Here is a 16,829-nt window from a genome sequence, read left to right on the forward strand (position 1 = left end):
TAATCAAGGGAACCAACCATAGTACCATCCAAATCCACCTCAATATCCTCCACATAGACCATCTCATGGGTTAAACCCAAGGCCCTTTTATGATACTCAAAGGCCACCAATGCCGCAACATCAACAACCACCGCCTCACATGACTAAACCATAGGTATCCGCTGATGCATTGAGCAAATTTATGACAGAAACCAGATCCTCCATTCGGAGCTTAGAAACACAAGTTGGCCAACTCACAAAGTTAATGGTGGATCATAATAAATGGGATTTACCTGGTTCAACTGTGGTGAATCCAAAAGAGCAATGTAATGCAATATCCTTGAGGAGTGGGACTGCGTATGATGGACCCATAGTAGAAAATAAGGGTAAGAAGATTGAGGATCAACATGTCACTAGTCTAGGACAAGAGGAGGTTACTGAAGACCTTCCAAAGATAGAAAAGCAAAAATACACCGAGCCTCCACCAAAAATTCCATATCCTCAATGGTTTCGAAAGGCTAATCTTGACAAACAATTTTCTAAATTTTTAGATATCTTTCGAAAACTACACATTAACATCCCTTTTGCAGAGGCTTTAGAACAAATGCCAAGTTATTTGAAGTTTATAAAAGAAATTTTGTCAAGAAAGAGGAAATTAGAGGATTATGAGACAGTTGCATTAACTGAAGAGTGCTGTGTAATACTTCAGGAGAAACTACCTCCAAAGCTTAAAGATCCTGGTAGTTTCAATATCCCATGTTCTATAGGGGGTTTAGTAGAAACAAAGGCTTTATGTGATTCAGGGGCCAGTGTGAATTTAATGCCTCTATCAATCTTTTAGAAGTTGAATTTGGGAAAAGCTCGACCAACTACAGTATCTTTGGAGATGGAAGATAGATCAGTTAATCACCCTCTTGGAGTGATTGAGGACATATTGGTAAAAGTGGGTAAATTCATCTTTCCTGCAAACTTTACTATTTTAGATATGGAGGAAGATGAAAATATTCCAATAATACTTGGAAGACCATTCTTGGCGACTGGTAGGGCTTTAATTGATGTATAAAAGGGCGAGTGCAAAAAGAGGAAGTAATATTTAAAGTTTTTGCAGCAATAGAAATTCCAACTTGCTATAGAGTTGAAGTGGTAAACCAAGAAGGTAATAAGTTGGAAGCTTCTAAGAAAAGCTCCATAGTGAAAACTGGAATGAGAAAGGGGTGTAACCAGTTAAAAAAATACTTTAATGAAAGAATTCGAATGTTATATGAGTGAGGGAAAGTTTTGATAATTTCTAATCACAAGAAGCGAGGGCCAACTCATGATACTGTGGCTCTAAAGGATGTGAGGGGAGGACTTGATCCGAGTTGAGTATAAAAGAAAAGAAGCGTCCGACTAAATGACGTTAACGACATCGCTATAGGAGGCATTCCTATCTTTTATTTAAGTTTTTGTTTTGAGTTTTAATTAGTGGACAATTTTATTTAGGATTTTGTAAAGTGTAGTTATTTTTATTTGAGTATAATGGTTGTAACAATTGTGAAAATCGTGAAAAAAATGAGTTTTTCAATTAATCATTGGGCCAAGTCGCAACGTGAATGAGCAAGTCGTGACATTACACAAGTCAGAGAGCATTCGAAATTTAAGAGGAGGCGGGTCGCGACTTGCCCACGCTGAGTCGCGACCCTAGGCTGAAACAAAGAGCATTTTTTTTATGGAATTTGGGGCAGGCCGCGACTCTTGGATGGTGTTTGTTGAAAAATTTAGAGGTGGGCCACGACTTGCCCAACCTGGGTCGCAGCGTGCCTGTGCCAAACAGAATAAAGAAGGCTCTATTTCGTTTTTTTTTTTCAAACCTTCTCATTTTATTTCAAATTCTCTCATCTCATAACAATATTTCTTACTAAAACCTCTACATTTTTCCTTCTCTTCCCTCTATTTCAAATATTCTTCATCTAATTTTCTCATCTCTACTTCATAGTTCTTATTGATTTCTTTCATTATTATTTTGTTTGCTAACCCTAATTTGTGTGCTATTGGTGTTTAGTAAGGGATTGAAGGAGGATAAAAGGGACAGATTTTTCATCTTGCAAGGATGGTAAGTTTTTCTTGATTAAAGCTTTCAATCGAGTTACATTTATATTATGAGATTGCCATAGAGTTTTTGGACTGTTAGTGATTTATTGGGTGATAATTTTGGGAGATTTTAGTAAGGAAAGTTCAAAATTTTAGGGGAAGTGCTGCAGAAATTTTTGTGGTTATTTTTGAAAAATTGTGAGAATATGGGGCCAAGGAACAACCATCTAGGGTAGCTTCTTCGAAGAATACTAATCGCCCTTCCTCCTCCGGTTCCCAACCATCCCAACCTCAGCCAACTCCGCCAGCACCTCAGCCTATTTTAGAATATGATCCCACACGTTTTATTAATAAGGATGCCCATGATTTGTATCAAAGGTTATCCCAATGGCCAAATATGCAAGAGCGAGGTATGGACATTAAAGAAGAATTATACCCTAATTACATCTATCATACTATTAAGAATAAAATTTTGCGTCAAGGTTGGCAATTATTTGTGGATGAGAAGATGCCAAAAGTCAATTGCTCCTTGTTTAATGAATTTTATGCTAATTTTCCTAGGGCTGTAAATAGAAAGTTGTTTGTTCGGGGTATTTCTATTGAATGTACTATTGAGAATATTGATGCTTTATTTAACGTAGCTACATTAACTCAGGAAGAGGATGGGTATTATCAGTTAGCATATAATAGTGAGGTAAATTGGACTGAGGTGGCTAAGACCTTAGGAATTTCTGGTGCTTCATTTGTTATACAGAATGGGGAGCCTAAACATTTAAAAATATACCAAATGAATGTCGTAGCTAAAGCTTGGACTCTTTTCGTGAGTGCAAGGCTTATGCTAAACACCCATTTGTATGAAGTGGGTACTCATAGGTGTCTCTTGGTATATGCTATTATGACAGGGCTTTCCATTGACATTGGGCGAGTTATTTGCCAAAGCATTAGGGATTTAGGTCACATGACTACCACAACTAGGTTGGGACATGGCTCCATGATTACTGATTGTAGAGTCCAAGAACTTTACTTAGCTAGTTAGGTAGTAGTAGTAGTAGTAATAGCTAGTAGTAGTTGTAGTAGATTTTTATAAGTTTAACCTATAGTTTAAGAATATTAATTATAACCTATGGTTTGATTAATATGACTGATTATGAAGGTGATATTTATTATACTATAAGGTTTATATAGACCCAATAAGATATTAACACTTGTCATGTTTGTGTTTAATAAGAAATTAAGATTTTTTGAGGAATAAATTTATTAAGAGTAGTATTTGAACATCCTAGGGTCTGCCAGCAGCTTTGAAATCATTAAAGGACTCATTCAAGGCTGTTTACTCAATTCAAATTAGGCTAAAAAAGTGTAATTACGTGTATAATATTTCAGCGTATGCCGATATATCGCAGCTCTGGGGGGCGATATATCGCCATACAGGGATACGAAAAACACGTAGCTTCGCACGACAACCTTGACGAGCCTCGGGTATATCAGCCCAGGCGATATATCGCCTAGCATGGGTGATATATCGGCTATGGTGCATGATTTTTGAACTATTTTGAAACCGAGCTCATTTTAATCCTTAACCTCTTGATAAATCCAGCATCTTTCTGGCCGAGTCTTCAGCCTCTACTAAACGATTATTCAAATATTTTTTAATTAAAAAGCCATTATTTTATTCAAGTTAAATGAAGATCTTTTCATTCTTGAGCTCTATAAATAGGACCTAGTACCCAGCCATTTCTTCATTCATTAAGATGAGTTCAGAGCCTACAAGCTGCTAGGATTGCTTTAGAGTGTAAACACTTGGGTTGAGGTCATAAGCTTAATCATTATAAGCTTAATAAACACTTGGGAAGTAAGGTTTATAGTATATTTCTGTTTCGAGGTGTAGTTCGGTCATAGAAGCACTCAAGGTATTCCTTATTCTAGTTCCTTTCTGTATTGATTCTTATAGTTTTTCTACTCAAATCCTAACTCATATTATTTATTCTTGGTTAGGCATCTAAGATCTTGAATGTAAGATTTTGTTGGTAAGTATCTTTTTCGATGGTGTAGTTTGTTCTTTTCATCTCTATTCTTTAGTATACTCACCTCTCTATTATGGATTTTAGGAGTGTTCAAAAGTCCTGATCTTGTTCTCATACCCTGATTTTTGGTAAGGAAAATAGGGTAGATTTATATGCTTTTATGTGTTGATATATGATATGTTTCTAGTATATGAATTGTTTTGATAACAATCACCTAATTTGTTTAGATAACAAATATATAGCTTGTATAGATAACAAGTCCCAATAGTAGATTCCTTGGGCATATGATGGTTTAGATAACAGCCCCATAAATTTATATGACTTGTTTAGATAACTAGCCCCGTAAATTTATGGGCATATGATTGCTTAGCTAGCAAGCCCCAAGAATTATGATGGCCATTATAGTAGATGTTGTATTTTTATAGTTATATGATTATAGTTTACAGTTTTTATTTTGTAGCTTATAGTTTATGTGTATGATTATGTTTCATGGTTGTAGTAGATTTTCCTTGCTGGGCATTAGGCTCATTCCTTTATGTTTTATATGTGCAGGAAACTAGCTTTGGCGGCGGGAAGGTTCTTGGCAGCTTGGGAATGTGTATTGAGGGAGAATGACATCGATGGACTACGTGAACGATTCAAGGATGAAGTTGCTTTTTAGTCTTTTAATTATGATTTCTATGTATTTTCGCATCTAATTTTGTAACCCATTTATTTAAGTTTATTTTCAAAACAATGGGATCCCATATCCTACTTTGAATTTTATGTAGTTTAACATTTGTTTTACAAGTTTTAATAAAGTAATGTTTATTTCATATGTATGTTTTCTTAAAGAATAGTGTCTATGTATAGTAGTCATTAATGGTTCAAAGTCTATAGTAGTTGGGTCGTTACACTGATCTATGTGACATTTGTGAGGTGCCAAAATATCCTAGTGATAGTTTTAGGAGGGCTATGGGGGTTATTTCTCGGGCTACAGTTAGTAAATTTAATGCCCTAGCTTTAGAGCAACCTGTACTGGTACCCAGAAAGGTAAGAGTTGGTAGGGAAGGAGAAGCAGTTGAGGAGCCCATACCAGCCAATGATCTAATAGAGGGAGTAAGGGCATATGAAGAGGAAAGAACAGAATCATACCCTCAATATTTAGCAATTGAGGCTCCACTGGATCCACATTTGGCTAGACTAGATTACATTATTTGGCAGAACCAGCACACGCATAATTATTTGGGTGAGCTTCATGATTTCCATAGAGCTCAAGTTGATAGGCAGAATGAACTGGTTTACAGATGGTCGAAACAAGAGGCGAACCGGCAATACTTACCTTATCCACCACCTTGGCACCCATTTCCAGACTCACCACCATTCTGAGATGAATCACGCCAGGTAAGTTTCCTTTCCTTAACTTATTTTTAAACATTGGGGAAAATATTTTGTTTAAGTTTGGGGGAGGGAGTTTATTTTTCTGTTAATATTGTTTTGTGTGTTTTATTATGTTAGTGCTTAGAGTGTGTCTAGTATTGTATCAACATGAATGAAAATTGACAACAATTGCTGATGAGAATAAAATGAATGTTATGAGTATAATTCAAAGAAAATGAAATCTGAAAAAAAATCTGTGTGCTTGATTAAACACTCTGTTAGTACATTTTAGTTTAGATAACATTATTGAATATTTGGCTATGATGTTAAATTTATGTTTTTGATATTGATGATGCTTGCTAAAATTGGATAGTGGAATGATTAATGGGAAGTGAAAATTATTTTCAACAATTCTAGAACATGCTTACTTGTTATTTGAGGCAAAATGATATATCATGTATGCTTAGGAATATGATTTAGGCCATCATTTGGATCGTTTGACCTTTTCTTGCCAACCTTAAATTACTTAATCTTTTGGTTACCCTTTTTGAGCCTAATTTTGTATCATTGTTGTTCTAAAACCATCATTTAAGCCTAATATTTGCCATTGGTTATATCCGTCCCTAATAAACTATGAGCATATGATTGAGAAATTGTGATGGGGAGTGATGTGTAATGGGGTTTAATGGTGAGTTGAGTGGATTTAGAAAGAGAAAAAAGAAAAAAAAATATCTAGAGAGAATATATAGTGAAAAAAAAAAAGAAAAAAAAATGATGAAATATATTTCAATACACTCCCAATATGAGTACATTAGAAAAATCAAGTTTGGGGGAGTGTAGTTATTATTGAAAATATATATATATATCTCTCTAAAGAAAAGAAAAATAAGAAAGGGCATTATTGGATTATATTCTTACGAAAGTAAGGTTGGTGAATTTTGATCATGTGCTTATAGTAAAGTGAGCTTAAAAATTCATCTTTCATTTACCTTTACCTAAGCCATCGTTATAGGCCTATAAAAGTCTTATTGATTCTGATGCATAGCATGATTTATATTAGTGGAGAAGAGCAAGTAAGTGAGCTTATGAAATTATTTGGTTTGAATGGATCGATTGGAAAGAAATTTGGTGAGCATAATTGATTTTAAATTTATGTATTTAATAATCATGATTGATAATCCAAAATGTTAGCAGACTAAGGTGTGTTGATGGAGTGTTTTAATAAAAATTCTAGATTGAATAATTTTTGAGTAGTTCTCTGAAAAATTATATGATTAACATTCATTATTTGAGGCATAATTGTTGTTGTTGGTATAAGTTCATGTTGTTTGAGTCTAGGTTTGTTTTGAGTCCTTTGTTCGGGGGCGAACAAAGAGTAAGTTAGGGGCAACGACAACGGCGCCAAAAACGTATAGAAGGCATTAAGTATAGAAACCTTAATTACTACAAAAGTCATATAGGTACATTCATCTAATATGCAACCTATGTCCATATAATGGTAGCATATTCAATTCTCATCTTTTGAATTTTGAATCAAAATCATTAAAACAAGCAAATAATGATCAAGTATTTACTAGCATTAAACACACATTATATAGATTATAATAGAAAAGAAAAATAAAAAGAATATCATAATTCAATTAGATAGAAATCCAAGTGACTACATTAAACCCTAGATAAAAATTGTTTAGTTCATATCAGACATGACTAAATCAACAAAATAATGCATAAACTTGAAGAAGAAATAAAAATATGAAACTGCAGAATATTAAACCTAAGAACTACAATTAGTCTCTAAAAACATAATTAAAAACTGACTTAATCCCTAATTAAACTTTAAACTCAAATTTATAGTAAAAAAATATAAAATCTTGAGTTTTTCCTTGTGCGGGCCACGACTTGGCATTGTCTGGGTCGCAGCCCGTGTCTATTTCTAGCCCTTTTCTTCTCGTATAAAGTCTTCAGGCGCTGCGACTCAGCTTTAGCAAGTCGCGGCCCGTGTCTGCTTTTTCTCCTGAGTCTAGCCTCTGCTTCCTCTTGAGTTGTGACTTAGCTTCTCAAGTCGCAACACTAATTCTTTCCAACAACAAATACGTCTCTGACTTCCCCTCAAGTCGCGACACTAAAGTCCAAGTCACGACTTAATTAATTTTTTTCTCAGATTTGATCCTTCATATCATCTCTTCATCAAAACCCATCCTTGAAGCATCCTTAATATCATTTTTAGTCCAATAACTGCCAAAAGCCTCGTTTTTCCACTATTTAGCTTCTTTTTGTATGTTTTTCTCATGATTCATCATACCAACCTACAACGAAGACAAACACAAGCGTAATCTTGCACAAAACAAACAATAACACTCAAGATTACCACAAAAACACTTTCTACAATGACCCTAAAATGAAGTTATCACTAGGATGGCGATTTATGGAACTGTATGTTTATGTGAGATATATTTGTGTGTAATTATGTGAGTTATATGATAATATGACTAGATATGCATGTTTATGTGTATTAAATAAGCATGTGGTCCTGTTTCTTATTAGAAGGGAAATTTTCGTAATTTGGCCTGTTATGGGCATAATTGTATATATGTGCATATATGTGATATATGTGAGAGACCACATTATTATGTGGGTTTATTTGGGTGACCTAGCACGAGACGATCCTAAGGAGAAAGTTAGCAAGAAAGTCACAACGAGACCCAATACCCGACTCGGGGTGAGTCAAGGGTATTTTGGGTATCGGGTACGTTACCGGGTTATCGGGTAACGGGAATAAATATTTGAGGATATACTTGGAGTTAGTGAGATTAGGAGGGAATATCGAGAATTTTGACCATTTTGCCCTGGGGGACATTTTTGGTACCTCGAGCCTCGGGATTTACTTAAGATTACTTGAGCCTTAAGTAAACCACACAAAACAAAACACTCAGCCTTCTCTCCTCTCCCACCTGACTCTCTCTCTCTCTCAATTTTGGAGAATTCTTGAGGAAACTAAGGAATTGAAGGCTCTGGTTAGGATTTGGGATTGGTTGTGGCTAGGAGATCATCAAACATAGCCCAGGTAAAGCTCTAATCCCTGTGTTTAAGTAGAATTCTGTTTTGGTTTCTTAGAGTTCTTGAGGTGTTCTTGAGCTTTGTCGCTCAAGTGTTGGATTGTGAGTTTTGATGGTGTTTAATCAAGTTTTAGGTTGGGTTTTGCTGTTGGTATTATGCTGATATTGTTCTGAGGATTGAAATATAGTTCTAGGAATCATTTGGGAAGATTTTGGTAGGTTTTTTGCTGGAGAAAAATAGAGGAATTCTGGGTTCGTAGGGTCAGGTTGAAACCCTGTTCTTGGGTCATCGCAACCCAAGCGAACCCAGGGCCAGATGGGGCTTCTATTTCGGAGGCGCTCTGCGACCTTATGGGGAAAGTCGTGGTCTGCGTCTTGTCTTAAGGTAGGAGGGGGTCTTTGACCTGGGAGGCGCGTCGTGACCCTTAGGGGCAAGTCGCAGCCCGCCTGGGCTATTTTGGTCAACTTAGGTCTTAAGTAATGGGAAGTCAAACCAAAATGCTCGAGATCGATTCCACTACTCAGTTTAGTAGTGTTCGATGTCTCAGAGGCTAGGAATCAGTCCATAAGCCTTTATTTGCTCGTTATTAACGGGATCCTGTATTATGGTTATGACTAGGTTATCGCTAGGGGCTCGGAACTAGGATCGTGCTCGAGAGTCGTTCTTATTATTACGCTATACTGGAACCTGAGGTAAGAAAACTACACCCAGTAAGTGGTATATGTGATTAGGGGTTGGCCCGATTGTTGATTATAATTATGAATAGGGCTCCGCCCCTGAGAATGAAAGTGAAATTATGTTATGCTATATTGCTCTATGTCTGATTAATTATTTAATGAATGCTTTCCTTGTTGCATAGGCAGGGCTCGACCTTGTTCAGGAACATGGCTATTACTGTGTTTGTGCTTGATTGGTTGAGATACCATGAATTGTATGTATGCATACTTGTATTGTCTGGAGTATGCTTATCTGTATCTGTATTTGTATCTATATCTGTATCTGAATGTCTGATTAATGCCTTGACATATTAGTCAAGTGCAGCAATGGTGCGTTACGCGCTGGTCGAGAGGCTTAGGCCCAATCAGGAATGTAGTATTTTGTTGGCCGACCCTATGGTCGTTGAAAAACAATGTGCTTGGCTAGCTCTATGGCGAGTTACTCAGAGCTAAGGCAAGGGCCTCAGGTGACTCTATGGTGATAGAGCTAGGGTGACTACTTCACAGAATTGTAACGCCCCGCATTTTGGGCACGTGGTAATAACTATTCGGGTCAAAATTTTATTTCCATAATATATATATATATCATACTAGGGTTGTATTACAATTTGAAAATCAAAGTTCAAATTAAGATGTGGAATTATTCTAAATTTAATTGACTTTTGGTCAAACTAAGAATTTCAGTCCCAAATCAAAACAAAATGCTTACATGGGTAAAATCTCAGAGAATCAATATTAAAAAATAAATGATTATGGCAAGAAAATTTAATTTGGGCATAGTAATATTACGAATGCTATGAAAGAATTTTAAGTAAAATTCTTAGGAAAGAATACTAATATGTATTTTGAGAGAAAATGCTTATTTGGCCTTATTGGGGTAAACAAAATAAAATGGTCTCCAGAAATGCTATAAGAGGACTTTGATCATATTTTGGGTGGCTATATTTATATTCTTATCATGTTTTAATGAGCTTTAGGTTTATACCACCTTGGTCCATATTTTTGGGCTCAACCACCCCTTAAGTGGACTTTTAGGCATATTTCAAAAGATACTCATGTCAAAATCTGAGAATGCACTATAGTTTTAAGTTTTTAAGTTAATTATTTAAATCAAAGTGGGAAATTAAGGGATAATTAGTAGTGGATGAGTGTATGAGTCTAGTGGCATGATGTAGTCAACTCTTAATAGTGTCTTGTGACACTTGTTGAGCCTACGAAGCCACTCCACCCCAACCCACATCACATCACCCATCCTCTCACTTGCCAGCCACCCTACTCCCCCTCTCTCTCTCTCATTTCTTTCAATCAAGCTCTAAAAAATTAAGAGCACTCTTCTCTCTATCCCTTTCAATTTCGTTGCTCTCTCCCTCCCTCTCTCTCTCTCTCTCTCTCTCCCTTGTTTCTTTAAGGAAACCTCCATGGAATGTGGAAAACAAGCTTGAGAAACCAAGTTTTAATGTTAGTTATTGCACCCTTTCTTCTTGTTCTTCTCTATGCCGAGCCTAGGGCTCCATTTGTGCACCATGATCTCTGAGTTTTAACCACTTTCAACGATGGTTTTAAGGTCTAGAAGCTCAAGGCAGCCACAAGTCTCCCAAGCTCATGTAGAAGCTTGCAGGCAACCTTGATCATCAAGGAGGTAACCCTCTAGTTTTGAAATGTCCATTTCTTCCCTAGTATCATTATTTTCCTTGGGTTCTTATCTGACATGGTTATGTTTTGGGAAATGTTTGAAGGTATTAAAGGATAGTGGTGAGGCCCAAAACCTAGGAGGAACACACACCACCAAAACCTAGAGCAACTAAGGTAAAACTCTAGTGAACTTTGGTTTATGTTTTGTACAAGCTTAGAAAATATTTTTTGTATGAGTGAGTTATATGTTATGTTATTATCTTGGACTATAATATTGTGTTTATGATGTATGGTTTATGCATGCATGGTTGTAGGGTCTGTTGTTAGCTTGGAATCTAAAGTTCCACTAAGTTGTATGATCTTATGCTTGCTGTCAAAGTTTTCTACTTGACTTCCAAAGGATCAAGCACTACCATAACGACTTAGTTCATAAAAATAAACTCTATGAAACAACTTTATAGGAATATTACATGAGTTTAGGCTATTTAAACGCTCAAAAATATTTTTTATGCTAGGCGTTATGCATGTTTTGTCAAACTTGTCAAATCTGGAAAAATATTGGCAGATGGGATTCACGAATTTTGGGCAATGTGTTGAGTGGGTAAATCAAAGTATTTTTTAATGAAATTTTCTGAAAATGTTTATGGTATATCAAATTTTAAATCTAGAATGTTTCATGGACATATGATATTATATTCGGAGATATAAAATGCTAAAGTTGACAAGAAATCTGGAAGAGCGGTTTTGGTCAGTTTGGCCATTGCACTTTGGAAAAATGTTAGAGTAGGAAAAATTAAAAGTTTTTGGCTAATTTTCAAACTAAAAAGTCATTTTATATTATAAATAAAACTAGAAAAGTTTCATAGAAATATAATAAAAATGTTAGGAATTAAATCCTTAAACTTAGAAGAATATATAAGATTTTGAAATAAAACATTTTAGACAGCCCCTGGTGAACGTTTTTCACCAAGAAAAAATCATCTTTTTTACCTAATTTTTCATAGGGATATTTTTAGAATAACCTAATTCAGATCTAAGAAAATTAAAATCAAAATACAAAGCCAACTTGATTTAGTATGTAACGCCTTGAATAGTTAGAACCGTTACACCGTGTGTTAAAAATAGTGCTTAACTCATCAAGCGAGTTGTTTGGACTTAAAATTGTAATTAGGGTTAACCAACGGTTTAAGCATCAAAAGTTTTGGTCAAGAGTTGGACTTTTCATCTAATAGGTTAACTAATTACAAGGGATCCCAAAAAATTCAAATAAATACAAGTTCATCCAAAAATAAATATAGATTTAGTCGACTTAAGAGGAAAATTTTCAATTTAAGACTCATATTCCCCAAATTATCTCGATTGTGGTGGCCGAGCAGGCTGAGTATGTACACGCCGCCCCCATAGCTCTCCAAATCATGGCTGGTCCAGCTTTCCTTTGCCCTTACCTGCACCACGAAGCATCCCTGAGCTGAGGCCCATCAAGAAAACCCAACAGTCATAGATATAAGCAGATAACATTATCATATATTGCATACACTATAACCACATCCTACTCATATAGGATTTCCAACAATATATTTTACAAACATTATACGAGTCATGCCGAGTGGATGGACATTCCATCTTCATAATGGATCCACCACTATGGCACATCCCAGGTGTGCGCTATGGCATTGCCACTACAATGCACATTACACATGTGATGCCCTTAACGGTATCCCGACTAGACATTCAATACCAACAATTATAATAACATATATTCATTCACAAAAGACATTCAACTATAATGGTATCATGGAACACTTCCTTTTGTCCCTACAATTGGGGCGCACGCCCTACACTGTGTTCAAGAAACAAGTTGCTTACCTCGAGTCCTCTACAATAGGATAAGGCGACAATGAGCACGATCCTTTCCTTCCCGAGCTCTGTGCTACCCCTCAACTAATAATAATGACCCTAGGCTGCTTGTTAATGAATTCCTAGCACCAACTCCAAGCCTCCAAGCCTTAACCTCAAGAATTCTGCTCCAAAAATCTTAAAACCCCAACTTAGCTTAGGGAAGAAGTGAGAACCGAGAGAGAGAAAGAGAGAGAGTCATGAGTGTTGTTCTAACATGTTTCCATCAGCTTCTACAAAGGTCTAATGTCAAGGCTAAGTCCATCCCTTTGACAAAAGACTAAAATGCCCCTTGCTTAAGTCTTGTTCTCTAACACCCTCAAGGGAAACAACGTTTCTTGCCACATTTCCTGCTACTCTAAATTAACACCTCACAATTCCTAATTAATCCCACTATCCTTCTGAATTCTTATATCCCCGGTAACACACCAAATCACTAAAATACCCATAGGCTCTCCCCGAACCAGGTATTAACCCCCGATGTGACTTTTCGCCAAATTGCTCACTAGGATCGGCTCGTGCCACACATCACAAATATATTCACATAATAATGTGGTCTTACTCACATAACACATATAATTACATTATACCCTCAACGGGCCAAAATTACAAATATGCCCTTATTAACAAGAACGGGCCCACATGCATATTTAATACACATAAGCATGCATAAATATTCATATTACCATAAAATTCATATAAGCCACATAATTACACATATATTCAATTAATCTCACAAACAAATCCAATTTTGCCCTCCCGAAACACTAATCGAGGCTTTAAGCCTTATTAGCAAATCTGGGAAGTTACAACTATCCCCGCCTAATCGAAATTTAGTCCTTGACATTTATTCAAACGTCTCGATATAATAATCCCATAGATCTGAATATAACTTCAGAGTCAAGTCCTTTACCTTGCTATTTCTTGTAACACCCTCACTAGAGTGACAGTCTTATTTTGTAAGATTTTATCTCTTCTATCCAAGATTTCCATTGGCTTTTCCTTACACAATAAATCTCACTGAAATTCCAGGGTCTCCTCACCCAATCAGGGTTAGTAATCAACACCTCTTTCCTTGACATTGGCTCTAGTAACACCTTATGAGCCTTTACTCATGCTGAGGTAAGGCTAATATGTAGGCCTCTGGCCTAATCCTTATCAGGATCTCATAAGTTTATCAAATCTAGAGTCAAAACTTCTCTTTCTTTCCCAAACTATCTTATCCTTTTTAGTCCACAATACTCGGAGAAGTACGAAGTCTCCAATCTTGGAACTCCACGTTCCCATATTTAAATTTGTGAATTGTTATGTCCTTTCAATAAAGCAGACACTCATACCCTAACAATCCTTAATAACTTCATTGGTCCTCTGAACCGATTCTGAACCATAATACTTCCTATCCCTCGTTTCATTTCCTAGAATGAGTACTTCTCGTTCCATATTTTACAATATCTTTTTAGAGTCACTTTAGCCATCGACTGTCATTCATCACCATGACAATCCAATCAAGGGACCGTATTCACCTCAATGTCTTGAAAACCTATATATTTGAAGTAAAATACTTAAACTCTGAGTCGTTCCTTCAGGTGGTCAGTCTGTCTGAAGGTAACCAATAATTCCAAATCCCCATATTATACTCATCACTCTCTATGACCTTTTTCAAAACATGGGAAATAAAGGGTCTCAATCAGACACAATCGACTTCAGTATCCCATGGAGAGGTACAATCTCCTTTCTCATATACATTTTCCTATGATACTTCGCTCACACAAACAAGGGTGTGCTAACTTAATATGTCGAGTCACAACTTCTCGTATCCATTTATCTGAGGTGATTCACAAATACAGTTCATAACTTTATCTGCTAACACCAGGATACCCTAGAGTAACAATAGCCCTTCCGGCTTTTGATTATCATCCCTCACTTGCTAAAAGATTAGGTAGTGCACCCCCCTACCGGTATACAAATTTTAGGTCTTAGCACACATTTAAACTTCCTAGATACAACAATTATAAGGAGTAGCATAAGACTCATCCAGAATCTCCCCCTCGACGCCAACATCCACCAAATCACTCATCTGATCCTCATATCTTAACCTATCCATGCTAAAATGGTAGTGTTCTTAACTATTCCCACAAGATCTTCTTTAAGCATTTCATTATTCATAGAGGTATATCTGCCAATTATCAACCATAGATTCTATACCAATCCTGGTTGTTACCTCACCTGAGTTTACTGTATTCCATTATGAATCATACAATTGGCACAGACCTTTCTAACTCAAGGTATCATCCTCCACATTAGTTTTCTCTGAGTAATAAAGGATTTCAATGTGAGTCATTCACTAGTTCCCACCAGTGCCTTTGTATGATGGTCAACCGCCCCGTATGGGTGACAAAACGCTTTAACTTCTATACAAGTGTACACACTTCTTTTTCATAAGTGTCATCACCTCATTCCAACTGTGGCTATCTGGCATTACTGTCAACTCAAAGTCCTATGTAGAACATTTATATTCTTATTCCTTTATCCACTGTGAAGCACGGACAATAACCTTTTCAGTCTACACACAGGCTCACTCTAGTCCTTGATACACCGCACTATAGCTCCATGTTTTAAGAAACGATAATGTCCATCGCATTGTCCTCCTGTATCAGTCCATCATGTGCATATTCAAATACCATGGCATGCTAATCAACCTTTATTTCAACTTTTGAAAATCTGGCACGCACCTATCCATTCAAACAAACTTTAGGTTCCTCCGTTACTTCAGTCAAGGGTATGATATCCTTCGAAGAAGCTTCAAGAAAAAGTCGATGTGTCTTACCGATTACACATTACTTCTAACCTCTAAAACGTTCCTTTATCCAAATCCTTATTGTTTCTATCTTAATTAAATCATACACAATCCCATCATTTCCCCATAATGTGACCTTGAATATCATCTGGAGAAATCGGAACCTATCCCTTTTGGGATCTTACCTGTATTCTCTGCTACCTTAGCCTCGGTAGTATTAGCGAAAATGTTACTCGTGCTCTATTTCTAACCATAAGTAGTACAAGAAATTCTCAATCGATCTAGATACAACTTGTCCAAATCATCCTTGTACTCTCTGCTTGTTGAATTCACGTGGGCCACTGAAGCATTGGTCAAATCAAGAGCCTTCACTAATAATCCATCACATCATACTTGGTGCGAAGGGTAATTCTTGAAATGTCTCTTTTCTTGATCCTCAGCTGGTAATAACCAGATCGAGTGTCAATTCATGAAAGCATTGTCCTACCCTGCAACCAGACAAATAAATCATCCATCCCTAGCAATGGACACCTATTTTTGGCAATTACTTTATTTGGCTATCCATATGTATTGACGGTAAGAATTCATCAACTAAGTTAGATCAAGAACTTTTGGAGTTGTAAAAGAAGTGAACTTAAACTCATTAAACTTCAGGCACACTTCCTTACGATTTCAAGAACATAAAATGTAAATGCTGGAATTCTAGAGTGAAAAATGGAGAGAATGCTGAATATCTCTTTTCATTAGCAATAACTGGTTACAAAATTCTCCAATAATCCTCCCCCCCCCCCCCCCCCCCGCCCCCATTCTCAGTTGAAGGGAGGTCATATTTATAGTAGAGCACTATTGGCTCATTGTACATGGTGGTCCCTGGGGACACGACCTTGCATATGCAGTCTATATATGGTAGTGGTGCCAGGAGCGTGGTGGTCAGCTCCAGTACACGCCAAGGGTCTACGGGAGCACCTCAACTTCAACACCTGGTTGTACCTCCACCACCTGTTTAGTACAAATGTCAGAGGTTGGCTGAGAAGTACCACATTAGGTACCTTACTCGTGCGACCACTACTTGTATGGCATGGATATTAGGGTCAGATACCTGGGGTCTTCAGAGTCGTACCCTAGTACGTACTTCATACCCGTACGATCTCTTTGAGTCATGTGTAGGTTCTTACCCTCACAAGGTGCCTATTCTTTTAACCTTTGAATCTTCCTCCTCTACTCATATAATTACTCCATTGGTGACACCTTCCATGGAAAGCAAGGAGTTGTGAGGCTGCATGACGTGCACGGTGCCTG

The 16,829-nt window shown here is 36.7% G+C and overlaps 1 protein-coding gene across 1 annotated transcript; it reads left to right on the forward strand.

Annotated features, from left to right (window-relative positions):
• The first annotated feature begins 244 nt into the window (after window positions 1-244).
• LOC133806372 (uncharacterized) lies at window positions 245-1,042 on the forward strand. Its single transcript, XM_062244482.1, has 2 exons — window positions 245-719; window positions 840-1,042. Exons 1-2 carry the CDS (start codon window positions 245-247, stop codon window positions 1,040-1,042), a joined length of 678 nt encoding a protein of 225 aa, XP_062100466.1.
• Window positions 1,043-16,829: the final 15,787 nt, after the last annotated feature.

This window comes from Humulus lupulus, chromosome X (assembly GCF_963169125.1).
Source record: "Humulus lupulus chromosome X, drHumLupu1.1, whole genome shotgun sequence".
Lineage (NCBI taxonomy): Eukaryota > Viridiplantae > Streptophyta > Magnoliopsida > Rosales > Cannabaceae > Humulus > Humulus lupulus.

What these genes read in the sequence shown, in the direction of transcription:
- LOC133806372 (XM_062244482.1), top strand. Translation starts at nt 245, where the DNA reads ATGGTGGATCATAATAAATGGGATTTACCTGGTTCAACTGTGGTGAAT. An exon ending in TCCAAAGCTTAAAGATCCTG is followed by an intron (nt 720 to 839) that starts GTAGTTTCAATA and finishes ATTTGGGAAAAG; the next exon opens with CTCGACCAACTACAGTATCT.